The sequence below is a fragment of the Rousettus aegyptiacus genome, unplaced genomic scaffold (genome assembly GCF_014176215.1).
Source record: "Rousettus aegyptiacus isolate mRouAeg1 unplaced genomic scaffold, mRouAeg1.p scaffold_m13_p_18, whole genome shotgun sequence".
Taxonomy (NCBI): domain Eukaryota; kingdom Metazoa; phylum Chordata; class Mammalia; order Chiroptera; family Pteropodidae; genus Rousettus; species Rousettus aegyptiacus.
The window spans coordinates 20,863,384-20,881,621 of record NW_023416293.1 but is presented as its reverse complement, the minus strand read 5'-3'; the positions used below and the strand labels follow the sequence as shown (position 1 = coordinate 20,881,621).

General features: G+C 36.7%; 1 protein-coding gene across 1 annotated transcript in view; it reads left to right on the top strand.

Moving 5' to 3' along the window:
- Positions 1 to 18,238, top strand: part of WDR64 (WD repeat domain 64) — a 107,606-nt gene that overhangs the window by 37,349 nt on the left and 52,019 nt on the right. Inside the window, exon 9 of the mRNA XM_036235353.1 lies at positions 5,721 to 5,800. Coding sequence (XP_036091246.1) covers positions 5,721 to 5,800 — 80 coding nt within the window. The remainder of the gene's footprint in view (positions 1 to 5,720; positions 5,801 to 18,238) is intronic.

Here is an 18,238-nt window from a genome sequence, read left to right as displayed (position 1 = left end):
GTCAATTTTATTATGTGTAAGTTATACCTCAATAAAGCTTTCTTTTAAAAATGCATTGAGACTTCCAATTTCCAGTACGGCCTATAAGGAGTTTGGAAGTCATCACTCAATCCCAACAATGGACATATATTTTTTCTTTTTGAGAAAAAGATGAAAATGTTTACCTTACTGTAGTGTGTAACATATTGCACTGAGAAATGAATTAAAATTTTTTCATGGTAATTTAAAAATCATTTCTTAACACCAGATTTGATTCTACAAATATCGTTTCTATGGCATAATTAATTGAGGAGTGTCATTTAGTTTCTGTAAAATAATTAACTGCCAGTGATTACACTCTGACATATCAAAGGAGTGAGTTTCTGAAATATTTAATTAAGAAATAGATACAACTTTATTTTAATTTAGTTTTATACTATGTTGGCAAATCATGATACATTTATAACCATAAAGAAACATTGCAAAAGCATATGCAAATATAATGTTTTTTTTTGTGTGCTTCAATAGAAGATACATATTCTACTTCAACAACCAGAAAAAATATTTTCATTTCCAAGATACCCAAATATACAATCATATTTTTAGCAGCACAAGTATTTCTAGTACACTTACCAGGGTAATTCTAATAGTTAGTTAATATGACAACCAGAAAACTATGTGGGTCATGCAGTTTTCTGCATTCAGCCTTTAATCAAAGAGTCTATCAGTTATTCAAAAAATATTTACTAAGCCACTATGAGTTAAGCACTGTGGACAATATAAATATGTTTAGGTCATAACCCCTGTCCTTAAATGCTTAAAATGTAAGTGAAAGACAAGAAATACAAACATAAAACCAGTGATGTGCTGGAGCCAGGTCATACCAGCTCATGAGAGCTGATGGCTAAGATTTCTGGAATTTGGCACACTCGTTAAACACTGTCATTGTTAAAAAAGTAAATTATGTAAGCTCGCAATTCAACCATATTAAAAACATAGGCAATATACACTTAAAACTCATCACTTCCTGTTTATTTTACTATTATCTATGTTCCTGAGGGTTTTAAGTCTTCGAGAACATAGAAGTAGTGACATGCGACCGTACATCTTTTCCCAGCTCCATGTTCAGAGATGTCACATTGCTAGTATGAAACACTTGTTGAATCTGTCTGATCTCCCATACCTCTATCCCTCTAGGCTCTTATCTCTATTTACTCGCCTCAAATTTATCCCTGCCAAAACTATTGTCTATTTATCTTCCAGAGCATGAAGACGACATCCCACCACCTCAAAACCTTTCTGTCACATTTCTTCATCCCCTACCATAGCACTTCCAAAGTCTGGCACCCCAAATCCCCCCACCTCACCCTCTTCACTGCTCTTCACTGCCTGTACTCAGGTTCCTATAACTCTGAACTTCTTGCTGCTCTCTGGACGCCTCATGATGGAACTTTGTACATGTTCGGTGCCTAAAATATTCTACCCACTCTTCCTTTTTGTTCTTCTCTTCCTTCAACCCCCCCCCCCCCCGCATCCCTTTTGGGAGGGAGGAAAAAAAGTTATTTTTTCCCCAGGTTCATCAAGATGTAATTGGCCCCATAATCTTTAAGGATCAGATAGTGCCAGTTCTACTCTCTATCGTATTCCATAAATTTGGTATTTAGTAATCATAAACACTCAGATTATCTAAAAGGTTTGTTTTTCCAACTAGCCAGTACTTTCCGCTTTGCTTTGAAAAGCATCTATTTTGCAATAATAAGAAGTTTGTCTTTGAGCCCAATTTTGAGCTTCCTAGTATTTATCATATCTCCTGGAATTTGATTGATGACACATTCAGCCCAAAGGAGTCAGGAAACTGTGAAATGAAACACTCAGACAGCCTCAGCAAATGGTGATCATTGATTTATTCCGTCGGATTCTGACTGAGCTTTCCGACTGCTGCCTTGGGCCAGTCTCCTCCTAAATCCAGCAGCTAAAGCAAGTTCTCAAGTGATTCAGGGCAATCATGTACTCCCGAACCACCAGGGCCCCTGGAGCAATATCTCAATAGGAGAGTCAGGTCTGCTCCAGTCGACACATTCCCATGACTGTAATTTCCTATAATGAGTCTCGAGCTGAATCAGAGGAAGCTGCATTTATACTCATATGCAACTGGCCAGCTGTTAAAATGGGAGCCAGGCAGCTCCCTAGAAGGCTGGGAAAAAAACTTCTCTCAAAAAATTTCCATTTCGAAAATGATTATTATTATGGTTATAATTCTGCATGACAATTTTGCAAATGGAGTTTTGTGCCAGCAAGAAAATAAACACCTATAGTTAATTATGCTGTGGAAAATTTGTTGGCCTGTTGCAAGACATATGTTGAAACTTTAACCCTTCAATAGCTTGATAATTTCTAGGAAATGAACAAATAGCTTCTTGGCATTATCCTTTTTTATTTTTTGGTAGTGTTACTTTTTTAAGAAATTTATTTATTTAAATTAGTTTCAAGTATACAGTACATTGGTTAGGCGCATATATAGTTCATAAAACAATCCCCCCAATCGCTCCTTCCCTCCCCAGGCCCTCCGCCTAGCCAGCGTATGGATGCTAGCTGCATTCCCTCTTCGGCATTACTTTTATCAGTTACCCAACTCAGGGGCAGATTAGAAAGTGTATGGTGCCCCTTGGCAGGGTTGCTCCGGAACCAGACAGGACTGGTTTTTGTCCTAGAGCTCACTAGTTTTTTGACAATTGAACTCATTACCATTAGCTCTTCTCAGCCTCAATTTTCCCGTCTTTAAAGGGGAATAAATATACCTACCTTATAGCCTTATAAAATTACCTAAATTAACTCACATAAAGTGCCTGACTTAATGTCTCACACATACTGCTGAATAAATATGAGTTCCTCTTTTCTTTCCTTAATGAAGATACTAAAAAAGCATTTTTTAAAAAATACTTTTTAAAAAGAATTTGAATACTGAGAAAAGGCAGAGCAATTATACACCTGTCCTGGTTTGGACTTCATGTTTCTGTGTCTAGAACGGGAGTCAGAAAATCCCGGGGGCCAAATCCAGCAGACCATCTGTTTTTGTAGCAGTTGCAAACTAAGAATAATTTTTAAAGTTTTAAATGATTGAAAAAATCAAAAGAGAAATAATATATCATGACCCATGGAAATTACATGAAATTCAGATTTTATTGTTTATGAAGTCGCATGGGAACACAGCCACACTTTCTCATTTACACATTATTTATGCTATTTTCCTGCCACATCAGCAGAGTCGAGTAGTTGTGGCAACAGAGACTACATGGCAAAGTCTAATATTTAGTATCCAGTTCCTTAAAGAGTTTGCCAACTCCTGATCTAGAGTTTTCTACGACACCCTCCCCTGCCCCTTAGGAATGGGCACAACATGGATCAATGACACCGGATAATCCAGAGTGAGGTCCAGTTAAAAAAATACCTTTACACGAGGCACTTTGAAATTTCTTACTCCACATCATCAAGGAGAAAGTAAAAACTCTGTCTTCCTTGTCCTCTGCCCTCACTCCCACAAACTACTCCCATGGCCAAAGGGAGAAAAGACGGAAGGGCACACTGCCCACTCAGCGGCCCTTGTTCTTGAGCGAGCTCGCGATCCCCGTGCAATGCCTTCACGTCTGGCATCACTTCACTTTCAACGAACAATCCCAGCCATGCAGCATATGCCGCTGTAGAGTTATCTCCTCACCTCCCCGCTGATGACCCAGCTTCCTTCCGGATTAGAGCTCGCAAATATGTGTCACACAGAAGAGAAAACAGAGATGAAATATGCTGTGATCAGGCAAGGTCTTTTGACAGTAGAGTCTCATATATATATATACATTTTTTTTTTGAAGAAATTTTTAGAAAATGTTTCTTTTTCAAGTACAAATTAGTAGTTGATAGATGGTCACCAGGAGACGGAGCACGGCATAGGGAATCCTGTCAGCACTAAAGCGATGGCTAGGTGGAGAGCCAGAGGTGAGAAAGAGCAATCGGGGGAATCAATTTATAAACTATATAAAAGTCGAACCAATGTACCATTTTTTAAAATTTGCCTACTTTCAGGAAGAAAGGCAAAATCAGTGGTGAAATGCCATCTATTTAATTGTTGCTATGAAAATATGTAATCACTATTCACGCCAGTGAATGATATTTATAAAATGTTTTGCTCTGTGTGAATATACCCCTAACTAATATTATTTAATATGGACGAAGCAAGCTTTAAAAAGTCAATTTGGACTTTTTTTGTTAGTTTCATAGGGTCTATAGTTTCAATGGAAAGCTTTTCCCATATTTTCCCCAAAAGCCTATAAGCACGGACATTTCTGGAAAGATAACAGTTTCCCTTCTGTTTCTATGTGGCATGGTGGAAGCAGCCACATCAATTGAGTGATATCTGTGGGAGCTGAATTCTAGTTTTGACTTTGACAATAAATAAATAAGTAATCTGGAAAAAAAAGAAAATGTTTCTTTTTTGAAAGTGCTATTATATCGAGAGTGCTAAGGAAAAAGTCAGAGGGAATTTGCATAATCAATACAGTTCTGTTCTTTGAGATTCTGGAAAATGGTATTGTCAACTGGATATTTGTCCCTTAAGGGTATTCGAACAAATATTTACTGGGAGCCTTCTATGTTCAAAGTCACACGGTATCTCTATTTTATTTTTTTACAGAATGGACAAAATGGGCCAATATATATACTAAAATTATATGATGAATGCTACTTGCCTTAAGGGAAAACATGGTATTGGAGAGAAAATAATGCAAAAGACATTATTTAGTTGGTTTGGGCAGGAGCGCGATGTACAGACTAGGCCTCTATGAGAAAGTAACATTTAAGGTGACACCTGCAGGAGGATGGTTGTTCATGCGATTAGGATCTGGGGGAAGAACATCTTTGGCCGTTAAGTGTAGAAGCGCTTGAGGAGGGAAAAAGCTCCGTGCAGCCAGGAAGGAAGCTAACGAGAACATTGTAGCTAGAACGTAAAGTGTGGAAGAGGAGGGTATGGGATGAGCCCAGAAAGGTGACAGCGACTACCTGGGTTAGGTAAGCCAGGTAAAGAAATGTGGCTCATCTTAGAGCTTCAGGAAGTCACTAGAGACAGCGGTGTGATCTAATTCATGTTTTACACAGATCACTCCGGCTATAGTATGACAATGGGGTTTGGGGAGGGAAGCTAAAAAATTAGCAGTTTATTGCAGTAGTTCTGATAAGAGGGGAAGGTTGGTCGAACCAAGATACTGCAGTGGGAATGGAAAGAAGTGATGAGATCAGGTATATTTTAGAGGCAAAATCAAGAGGACTTGATAGCAGGTTGGATGTGGGTGGCGAGAGAGGAGGAAGTGTCCAAATGCGTTCCTGGCATATGCTCTACCAGATGGACTCACTTAGCCACCCAATATCCTTTCTGGATTACAACGTGATATGTCTCTGTCCATCCTTAATACCAGCACAACCATGACCCCAAGGTGGAGGGCTGGATTTTTTTTCTTAAGTAGAAACAACACAAAGTGCTTTGCTAATATCACCACATTACTGGAGTAAATAGATTCTGTGGGTCTGTGAGGATTTGAAAATTACTTGTAATACTTTCTGCGCATGAATAGATTTATAACCAATTGAAAAGTGAACCTTTTGAACACAGTCTTTAATTTATAATCTATAATTTATAAATTATAATTAGTTTCCTAAAGAAAAATATGTAAGGTTTGCATTAAATTTGTGCTTCCCAGGCCTGTCAGAGAGTTTTCCATGCCAAGAGGAGCAAACACTTTCTGTTACTGTGTAAAAGCGAATGTGATTGTCACTGGAGGTAAGAGAACGACAGTTCACATTGTACAGAGATTTTCTACTTTGTAAACAATGCTCTCCTTCATTAACATAGTTACAGAATTTTTATAGTCATAAAACTTTATTGCTGGAAATATCTTTTAGATAATTTTTAAATTTATGTAAAGTCAAATCTATCAGCCTTTTTCTTTGTGACTTCTGGATTTGATGGGCACTTAGAAAGGCCTTCTCTAACCCAGGAATAAGTGAAACAAATTTTTCTGTATGTAACAATAATGTTTTTATTGTTTCATTTCATATTTTACCTTTAGATCTTTATCTAGAACTTATTTCACGGTGTGAGAGCATCTGTTCCTCACCTGGGACACATGTGTGGGCTTTAAAGGAACCCTGAAGCCTCCAGAGGGTGAATGACACTTGTGTTTATGCACGTTTTTCTGTAGAAAAACTCTGAAATTTTATTAAATTGCAAAGGGATCCATGACCAAAAAAGTAAAGAGCCCATGCTTTAAAGTTAACAGAGAGGAGGGCTAAAAGAGTCTTGAAAAATGCCAACACTTAAGGTCTAAGTAGGATAAAAGAGAGGAAACCAGGTCATCTGCTGAGAGTAGAGGAAGATGATGTAAGAAAGTGGGGAGACTAGAGAACTGAAAGATTCTTTGAGCCTCAAAATCCTTATCTGTTAACACTGGGTTCTAATACGGTGTGAAGCTTTCGGCCTGAGGGCCAGAGTCAGACTGTCTCGATACAAATCATGGCTTTTTTGCTAGCAAGCTGTATGGCCTTGGGCAGGTTATTTAACTTCTCTAAGTTTTTCAATTTCATTTGTAAGTGGAGCTGATAACAGTACCTACTCATAAGATTATTATAAGAATTAAATTCAAATAAAGTACTTAACAGTGTCTTGCACATAATAGGTGCTCAATACAAATTTGCCAATAATACTACTACAATAACAAACCACCAACTTCCTATAGTGGTGTTTAGATCGGAATAATGTATGCCTGGTACATAGCACGTTCTCAATAAATATTAATTCATTTACAACACATAGACAAAATTACTTTGTCAGATGTGTGAAGGTTTTGTTGGAATAAAATGAAATCTGAGATTCCATTGAGGAGGCTGATACAGAAGTCACGAGTGAGATGGTGAAGGTCTAAATTATTGTAGATGGCATGGAAAAAATGAAGAAAGAGCCGACCTCAAAGACATGGGAAATGCATTATTCATAAAACCTGGAGACAGACTGATATTGGGGATCAGAGGAATCAACCGACTCTAAGTTTGGAAGGTGGGAGAAGTGGGAGAAGAGCAGCCGTATTGACACGGAATTAGGAAAAAAGTATCAACAGGGAAAAGGAGAGCCAACGAATCTCAGGCTTGAACTTAAATGTCAAGTGCTGATCTGACATTTTCAAGATGATATTCCACTGCTGGGAGAACAAGTATTTGGAGAAGGAGGATGTGAGGACTCTGGAGCCGCCCGCAGGGTGAGGAGAGGAGCTCCCAGCGGCAGCTCAAGGAGCTCGGGGTAGGTTTGAAAGAAGTAAACAAACAAAAAACGAACCCAAACAAACATCAAGAAAAGGCCTGAACTGGAGATTGGAATTTTAAAAAGGAAAAGAGCAAAAAAAAAAAAAAAAAAATTTTTTTTTTTTAAAGAAAACTGCTATCAAAAGAAAAAAATCAACAAATATACCACTTGGTAAGAGTTTAGGACAAACATATTTATTAGAAAAGCCAAGATGTTAAATGAGTAAGTGCTGTTGGCCGTTTCTGTGTAAGATTTCTTCAAATGCTCTCCCCGAACACAAACAACAGGCAATGTTTGTCTTCTTACCAAGAGTGTCCTGTCTCAGCTCCAAGTGCCGATGCTGATACATGTACAGATGCTACGCTCTCACTTCACGCGCAGGGTGAGCTCCCTGAGGGCATAAAGTTAATGTTTTTCAAGTACATGGCGTATTTGAAGTTTATATTTAGCCTGTTCTCAACTTTGGGCCTTCTGAAACACTTTAAATTAGCTTATGGTTCAAATATTATTTTTAAAAACTGTGTAGTAGTCTATAGGAAAGCAAAACAAATCAAAACAATGCACTAGGAGAGCTGGGTTTAGTCATACCCTGGCCACTAACCAAATGTATGATTTTCAACAATTACTCTCTTCCTGTTGCCCATTTTCCTTATCTGATAAAATAAGGTTAGATTACATAAATTCTAAGATCTCTTCGAGCTTAAAATACTTTGATTCCATTGTTTAAAGAAATTCCTGTTCATAGGGAGATAAACTAAAATATCCTCTGAAGAATTTGGAACCCAATTTGCTAGTTAGAGCTTATTCAATATACAGTCACAGATTTGTGTATTCAGGAAAACAAAGCATTAATTGACCATAAACTTCTAAATTTCAACTAAGGACATCAATAAAAGAGAAAGGCGTGTGGACAAGAAGTATGCAGAGCTGTCTGTGGGAGTCATGGCTTGAACTGACGGAGCCAGTTTCCTGAAGCTCGGTAGCTATGATTGTAAAAAACAAACACGATTCTGAGCGTTTAAAATGCACTGATTAATATTATTATTTAAAGACCTCCATACTGAATCTAGAACACATAAGGGAACAAATACTGAAATTAGATATTTCCAAAAGAAGGAGTTGAAGGCTTGTGTCACAATTTCTTGATCCTCATTGCCTCTTCCTGAGTTGATGACTATCTTGGATTATTACTTGTGAAGGAAATGGGCATGTTTCCTGGCCTCGACCATGTGTCAAAAGGAGGTGGTGAGTACTGCAAGAGATGAGGGAAGGAAAGCATAATCGTGGTGAGAAAGGAAGCATCACCTTGGGAATCAAACTGTGATGGATGCTGCACCCAGCGCTGCATGTCTTCAGTTAGGTAAAAACCCTAGCCTTCTACCTACTTCAACTCAAACCCTGCACACAAAACTCTTTGAAAAAGTGGTACTTAAATGCATGGCTAATGTGAGATTTGATTTCTAAAATCTTATTATTCCAAAAAGATGTGCTGTCATATAAATCTTAACCAATTTCTTTGGATAGCCCTTCGTTTTCACACAAAAAATACAAAATATAAGAATTTACCAGCTTTCATAGACTTTGTAATCTTACATATTTTATTTATTTTTAGGGAAAAAATGTGTTTGGTAAAGCTCTGGGATTCAAACAACTTCAAATGGATCAAGACATTTGACTCTCATTAACCTCAGTGTTTATTATATTATATGATTGCCATACAGCTTTGAAAACTTATTAATACTTATTAATTATAGGTTGTCTAGGTCTCTTACAAAGGCAAGAAAGCATTTAGCAGTATGACTGACAAGCAGCTAATAATTTTCACTATGCATAATTTATTGAATTGTCACAGTCGTGTAGCCTCTATTAGTAGAAAATGCAATCCTTCGATAACTGAAAATACATTTTTCTCAGGAGGATGCTCTTGTTGATTAGTGATTCAGCCAAGCACATTGCTAAATGTACTGCATGTACCAGCTGACGACTCAAAATATACCATGAAAGCAGCTTTGCCAGGCGTAATCGGGTGTGTTAAATGTGCACAGACATTTAATGAGCTTGAAAAAAAACAGAAGCTCTCGCAAAAAAAAAAAGAAGGGGAAGGAAGAGAAGCCAAACTGGGACAATGTGTTTATCAAAAAAAAACCCTGCAAATTTCCTAAGCATTATTTTGGGGATCGTTAAGAATTCTTTACTCAATAGTTGTCTCCAATGGCCATTTTAAAAATTAAACTGCTAGTTTGCAAGGTCAAGTATATAAAAACAAGTATTTACAATCTAAGATATTTTGGGGTCTCTTCATATGCTTGTTAATGTTTCATTCCAAAATATTTATTACACAGCTGCTACGGACTAGGCATAACAAAGTTTATTAAAATCAGGTTGTATTTCTAACCTTCAGGAATTCCAAATACAATAGTACAAATAAGACATGTTTAAGATGGCTGTCATACAAAGTACGACATGAGTCAACAGATAAATAATAATAATGATGATACAGATGAAATACTGTAGGCATTGAAAGCTTAGTATCATGCCCCTTTCCGCTCATTCTGGCTTCAAAACATTACCACGCAGACTGTACAAGGATTGTATCACTATCGATAAAAAGCAAACAGAACTGGAGGACCTCTGGTAGCAGCTAATAGGTAACCTCTAGAAGACTGAGTTTCCTTCACAATGCACACTGGACGGAGACCTTCGTTTAAGAATCCTGAACATTTCTCAGGTGGAAATCCTCTATTGAACCTTTCATGTGGTACACGAGTCATAGATTTTCTTCTGCAGATAGTCTGGTCTCATCCTCCAGAAGTGATAAAACTCATTTCAAGAGGCAACTCAGCCAGTGTTACCTAGGACTACCTATGGGCCTGAGGCTCAGGTTCTGAATATACCTGGGTACTGTACTGTTATACTACTTGGCCATTGCCAGTGAAAAGCAAATGCAGGCAAGATACTGTGCTATTGGAATTATTCAGTTTGAATCATTTAACTGCTAATCTGGAGTTTTTCTCATTACCCTTAAAAATTCCGTATTGCTATCTACTCACGCTTTGGTAATCTCTCCCTCTAGAGCATACAGTCATAAAACTTTGCAGTTAGAGGTGGAAGGAATCTTGGAGATTAAAATTTTACAGATAAGGACATCAAGGCCACAGAAAAGAAAATGATTTGCTACAACTCATGCTACTAGTTAGCTGGGAGAACTGAGCCTGAGTCAGTTCTCTTTGCTCCCGCCCCTTGTTATTCTTGGAGCATTGTAACTGGTTTCGCTATAGGCTCTTTCTCCCTTGTTTTTCTCTCCAACTGAGCTCACTTATCTCATCAAGAGTGATGCACTTTTGTCAAGCGACTCACTCAACTGAGATAAGAACTTGCAATAGGAAAGAAACCCCATCCTTATATGTGGCTTTATTTAAATCCTAGTTTAATAATAAAACAGATAAAAATAAATAAAAAATAACAAAGAAACAAGAAATTAACCCCTTATGAATCACAATATATTATTTATAGTATCGTGTTCTGTCTTCAGAGTTGAAATATTTTCTATGAATTTTTACTTTACCTGTATCTCTTTCATCCTTGCCTTATTGCTACTACTAGATTATAAACTCTCAAGACATGGACCATTTTTCATGTATCTGTGTCTCAGTTCCCCAATCTTTCCCCTAAATATTTTGTAAGATGAATTGTACGAGGCAGAACCTAGAATAATAGTAGTAGTAGTAGTAATAACAAGCTCACCATCTAGGAGCTGTTCAGTGTTACACATGTATGATGCTATTTAATCTTTATGATAAAGCTATGACATAAGTTCCATTTGTCTCCATTATATAGATAAGGAAACTTAGACACAGAGAAGCATCTTACTCAAATTTATAAAGCTAGTAGGTGTTAGAAAGGGGTTTCAGGTAAGGCAGACTTACTCAAAATACATATTCTTAACCACTTCATGAATGACTGTACTCGCTAACTGATTTACTTAGCAAACATATATTAAAGACTTACTATTTGTCAAACACTGCTATAAATAATAAATATAAGGCTCACTAATAATGGGTCAACAGATACATAAGTAAACAATTACAACTGAATAGAGTTTGTGCTATCAAAAAAATCTGAAGAAAACACCCTGAGAACACAGAGGAAATCTTAACCCCACCTGAAGCTGATCAGAAGGTGATCAGGGAAGGTATTATGGAGGAAATATTGGAACTAAGTCTAAAACGGTATAAGTTTTGTCTGCTGAAAAAAAGACTTTTGATAAGGTCAATACCTAGAATTTATTTGTATCCTCAACATCTAGCAAAATGCCGAGTATACAATAATTTCTCAAGAAATTTTTCTTTTTGTTGTTAGTAAGGGTAACGTGGAAACATTAAATTTAAGAAAATTTCCCACCTACCCACTGACAATAGTCCTAAAAATATCACTATCTTGGTCAGCTCAGGCTGCCATAACAAAACATCATAGACTGGACTGGGTAGCTTTAACAATAGAAATTTTTTTTCTCACAGTTCTAGAAGAGAAGTCCAGCATCAAGATACCAGCAGGGTTGATTTCTAGCGAGGGCTCTCGTCCTGGCTGGTAGATGGCTGTTTGCTCACTATGTCCTCGTATGGTGCATACAAAGAGCAAACCAGCTCCCTGATGTGTCTTCTTATAAGGGCACTAATTTAATCATTAGGCCCTCAGTCTCAGAACTTCCTTTAAACCCAATTACCTATCTTCAAATACCATCACACTGGAGTTAAGGGTTCAACATATTGATTTGGGATGGAGGGAGTAACAATTCAATCCACAGCAGTTGCCTGAGAGTCAGCTGTGCTCTGAGTTTTTTTTAGCCTGCCTCTAAACACTTCAGGATTTGAGAGCCTCATAAATAAAACAACTGACCTTGCCAACGGAGTCATATGAACACTCAACAAAGATTTGTGTTTTGTTTAGATACATGTTTTCTCTCTCTTTTTTGGGGGGCCACTTGATAGTTAAAACTCTAAGTAGGAGTTATCATTTTAACCCTGAAGTCATTGAAGTTGTTCACCAAATACCTGTTGAACTCCTACTGTAGTTTACACACTAGAGATACCATAATAAGCAACACAAAGTCCTTCCCTTAAGACACTTAAAATCTAGTGAATGGTCTAGACAAATAGAATTTCAATTATAAAAGATGAGAGGAGAATTTTGGTCAGGATGGTGGAGTAGGTAAATGCTATGCTTGCCTCCTTATTATCACATCAAAATTAGTACTAAACTACAGAACAACCATCACTGGGCGTCACCTGAGTATAGCTGAACAGAAGTCCTACAACTGGTAACATACAGAAGCCGCCGCCTCAAAACTGGTTGGAGAAGCAGAGATGCAGAACAAGCTAATCCCACATCCACGTGTGGTGATTAAAAATCAAAAGGGAGATCTGGGCTGCAGAGATCCCACTGAGAAGCAAGGAGTCCTAGGTCCAACCAGGACAAGGAGAGAAGTCCCCACAACTTCTGGCTATAAAAACCAGCAGAGATTGTGGCTGGGTGAGAGGGAGGGTGGCTGGAGTCCCAGGCATTCCTCTTAAGGGGCCTGTGCACAGACTTCCTTACTGACCCACTCACTCCCTCTGAGCTCCAGCACTGGAATAACAGCTTAAATGCACACGAGGCATGTGGGGAGGAGCTGGCTTTAGGGCAAGACCTGGAAGGGCAGCTACCTCCCAGACAGAAGTGCTGGCAGGAGCCATTGTTCCTTTGTTGTGCCATCCCCCACCCTGTGTATGGACACAGATGGGCACAATATCTAAGGCTCCATCAACCCAGCTGACACCATTCACCCTGCCCTGGTGATTCCCTGAGATCCCGTCTCACCCAGCTTACAGGCCCAACCCAAGCCACTTGCAGTGGCTTTTCCAACAAATGGTCTGTCTTGGCTCATACTGCGAACCATCTTAAAATCTCTCAAATGTTTGCAAACCCCAAACAAGCAACATCTGGCCTTGGGTGCCCCCTACCTCTTACTAAGCAACCCCACGGCCGGCATTAGTAGCAGCTAATTAGTCTCAGTTTGCAACTTAGCCTCTCCCAGTACCTCCAAGCCCAGCACAAATGGCAACCATCTATGGGTTGCTTGGTGGCTCATATCAAATGACCCTGGGCAGGGCACAGGCAGAAGCCAACCTTGGCCTGCGTCAGAGTCCTTCCCAAGAGACCCCAGAACCAGCACACTCAGTGGCTAGCTTCACACCATACCAAAGCAACACCCAACCACCTCCACAAATGAGGCACCTAAAGGGCAGACACAGTAGACACCAGAGTTCCAAAAAAAAAAAAAAAAAAAAAAAAAAAAAATCCTGCTGCTCCTTAGTGTCAGCCTCAGAACAAGAGCTCCTCCACTGTGGTCAAAGCCAGTCCTCAAAACCCATCAGCCTAAGAGTAAATCCTTCCCACTGATGTGCCACCGGCAATCAAGGTTCAGCTAGAACAGGAAGGCATGCAGAATCCACACAAGGGACACCCCTGGAGCACCCAGCTTAGCTGAACAGGGAGACTGCACCACTGGGTCCCACAAGACACCTACTACATACATAAGTCCACTCTACCAAGACTGAGAGAAAAAGCAGTTCTACCTAATACAAAGAAACAAACACAGGAGGCAGCCAAAATGAGGCAAACAAACATGTCCCAAACGAAAGCACAGAACAAAATTTCAGAAAAAGAACTCAACAAAATGCAGACAAGCAATCTAATACATGCAGATTTAAAACACTGTATATAAGGATGATTATTTAACTTACGGGAAGAGTAGATGAACTCAGTGAGAACTTTAACAAGGAGAGAGAAAACATAAAAAAGAACCAGTCATAAATGAAAACTACAATAACCGACATGAAGAATACATTAGACGGAATCAACAGTAGATTAGATAAAGCAGTGGATCAAATCAGTGATTTGGAAAGTAAGGCAGTAGAAAACACCCAATCAGAATACCAACAAGAACAAAGAATCCAAAAAAATGAGGATAGTTTAAGGGGCCTCTGGGGCAATATCAAGTGTAACAACATTCTCATCATAGGGATGCCAGAAGGAAAATTGAGAGAAAAAGGAATTGAAAATCTAGTTGAAGAAATAATGACTGAAATAATGACTAACCTGCCAAAGGAAACAGACATACAAGCCCAGGAAGCACAGAGAGTCCCAAACAAGATGAACTCAAAGAGGCCCACATCAAGACATAATTAAAGTACCAAAGGTTAAAAACAAAGAAAGAACCTCAAAATCAGCAAGAATAAAGCAGATAGTTACCTACAAGAGAGCTCCCATAATACTGTCAGCTGATTTCGCATCGGAAACTTTGCAGGCCAGAAGGGACTGGAATAAAATATTTAAAGTGATGAAAAAGCAAGAACCTATAACCAAGATTACTCTACCCAGCAAAACCATCATTTAGAATTGAAGGACAGATAAAAAGCTTACCAGATAAAAAAAAAAGCTAAAGGAATTCATCAACATCAAACCAGTATGACAAGAAATGTTAGAGGGGCTTCTTTAAGAAGAAGAATAAAGATATACATATTAAAAAATGAGTAATAAAATAGCAATAACTACTTATTTATCAATAAATACTTTAAATATTAAAAAAATGAATACTCCAATCAAAATATAAGGTAGCTAAATGGATAAGAAAACAAGACTCTTACATATGCCACCTACAAAAGACTTGCTTTAGATCAAAAGACACACAGACTAAAAGTAAAGGTATGGGAAAAGATTTTTCATGAAAATAAAAACAGAAAAAAAAAGAAGCTGGGGTATCGATACTTATATCAAACAAAATAGACTTTAAAACAAAGGCTATAACAAGAGACAAAGAAGGACTCTAATTCTACTTCTGAGTATTTATCCAAAGAAACCCAAAATGCTACATAGCAGGAACTTGTGCATCCATCTATTCATTGCCGTATTATTTGCAATAGCTAAGATACAGAGACAACTTTGGTGTTCATCAGTGGATGAATGGATCAAGAAAAAGTGGTACATATATACAATGGAATATTACTCAGCCAGAAAAAAAAAATGAAATCTTGCCATCTGCTACAACATGGATGGAACTAGAGGGCATTGTGCTGAGTGGAGTAAGTCGGACAGTGAAAGACAAAAGCCATAAGATTTTACTTACATGTGGAACATAAATAAAATAAACAAACAAAACAGAAACAAACTCACAAATAAGAGAACGTTTTATAGTTGACAGATAGGAGGAGGTTATGGGGAGGAGTGAAAAAGGAGAAGGGATTAAGGTGTTCAAATTGGTAGTTACAAGTTAGTCAGAGGGATATACAGTATAGCATAAGAAATATAGTCAATAATATTTAATTACTATGTATGGTGTCAGATGGGGACTAGATTTATCAGGGTGATTGATCACTTCATAAGTTATATATATATATATATATATATGCCTAATCACTGTGTTGTATATCTGAAACTAATATTTTATGCCAAACTGTATTTGGAAAATTAAAAAAATTAAATTTATTTGGAAATATGGATCTTTCGTGTTCTTAAAAAAGAATGAGATTATAAAACAGTATGTGTAAAAGTGAAAAACTATGATGAGAGTAAGAAGCATATACGCAGGGCACTCAGTTTTGAAGGTTATGAAAACATTCCGAAATATTCTTAGGGGGACGGCTATGCTAAGATTTGAAAGATGGATTGAAATGCTCAAAGGATAAAAAGAAAAGGGTAGAGAAAATATTATGTTTATTTTTCATGGGGCTCAACAGAATAATCATAGAATTATGGAAACATTTATGTCTATCACATTTGCCCGGCTTATGACGATCCAGGTATCAAGTCACCTAATTCTGCTTCATACTTGACTGGTCTTTCAGTGCGGATAAGCACTTTTACATCAGCGAATCTATCCTGTGGGTGACCAAATATATGCTACCCAATTAACTAAAATTACCATGTTGAATTTTGGATATTTTAATATAAATTGCGACATAATTTAGCTTACGTGTAAATTATAATAGGTTATAATGCTATTATATATCCTTTTTTCCTAGTGCTCTAAAGGTCCTTGGTAATACATAAGATGCTTAAGAATGCATCATAATATTCCAATGCAATACCATTATCTGATATGTGACTCTGAACAAATATCATTTAAATTATTAAATTAAATCATTTAATTAAAATCACTTAATCTTTAGGAGTTAGTTTCTTTCTTTTATGATATATGAGTTGGATTATATAACAGGTAACCAGTCTTTATGATTAAACTGGATGTATGTGTATGTATGTATATGTGAGTGCACATGATAATAATTTTTTAAGTATATTTTTTAATATCACCAGTGCTAAACAGATCATGGATAAAAGATATGGTCAAATAATTCACAAAAGGAGATACAATTAGCAGATACACTTGGGAGAAAATACTTAATATTAGCTATCATATAAATTTAATTAAACAAACTATCATTTTAGACCTGTTAAAATAGCAAATATTTTAAATCATGATAATAGCCATGTGCTGGACAGAATTTGATGAAACTGTTATATGCGTATATAGTCGATGGCCTTGGAATTTGGCACAGCCATTTTGAAAAGTAACCAAACGATATTTCTTAAAGTCATTCAATTGTTGATAGCCCTTATATTTTAGTAATCCCATTCTTGGGAATTCATCCTCATAAAATAATCCAAAAGGAGAAACATACCACATAAATAAAATATTTATTACAGTGTTGTTGAAATAAGTGAAAAGCTAGAATTAGAACCATTTATCAATAGACAAATGGTTAAGAAATCTAATGCACCAACTAAAATGAGAATTATAAAGACGTGGATGGGCCTGTGGTCTTCCATAAATGCAAAAAATAATGGGCATATATATTATGTTAAGTATGTTTTATTATTTTAATTACAATTAAATATGTAGAATTTCTATTTTAAAATAGGTACAAATGTTTGGTAATAAGATGAGTAAGTTCTGGGACCTAATGTACAGTTTGGTGACAGTAGTTAACACCATATTGGGTAATTGAAAGTTACAAAGAGAGTAAACCTTAAAATTTCTCATCACAGAAATAAAAAAGGTAACTGGTAGGTGACAGATGTGTCAACTAACCTTATCATGGTGATCGCTTTACAATATATACAAATATCAAATAATCACACAGCACACCTTCAACTTATACAATGTTATATGTCAATATATCTCAATGAAGTTGGGGAAAAAAAGAAAGCAATTTTCCCTTTAATCTGTAACAAAATGCCAAACCCGCTCTACAAAATTTTAATTTGGTCTCTCTCTGTGCATTTAATATTGCATGCTGTAAAAATATATACTAAAACTGATTTTTGTATTTTGTCAACATTCATAATATATTTTATGTCTGTATTAAAGATAAAAATTAGTGACAGTGATTTTTTTGTTGTTGAGAAATGGTAATCTTCCTGAGTAATCTGAGAAAATAATTAAAAGTATTTAAATATGAATGAAGAGTATTATTCTTAACTCTAAAAATAAAAACATTTATTTGTAAAAGAGAAAAAAATTAATGGTGGTTATCTATTAGAAGTAGAACTAGAGATTATGGGGGGAAGATTTTTTAAATAAAAGTTATACCCTTTTTATATTGTATAAATCTTTTATCATAAACCTGCATGATTTTAACAATTAAAAAACAATGTCTATGCTATGATAGGAACTATATATAAATTATATATGCTTATAGATAAATATATGCTAGAAAAGAAGATGGAATAATGAAAACGGTTGATTTGTTACTATTTAAATTATGTGCAATTTTCCTCTTCCATTGATTTCTTTTATTATTATAACGTTTGCATGATTTAAGAATGCAAAAACGAGAACAGCTGCCTTAAATACTTTTGGGAAGTAAACAAAGTATAAATAATGGA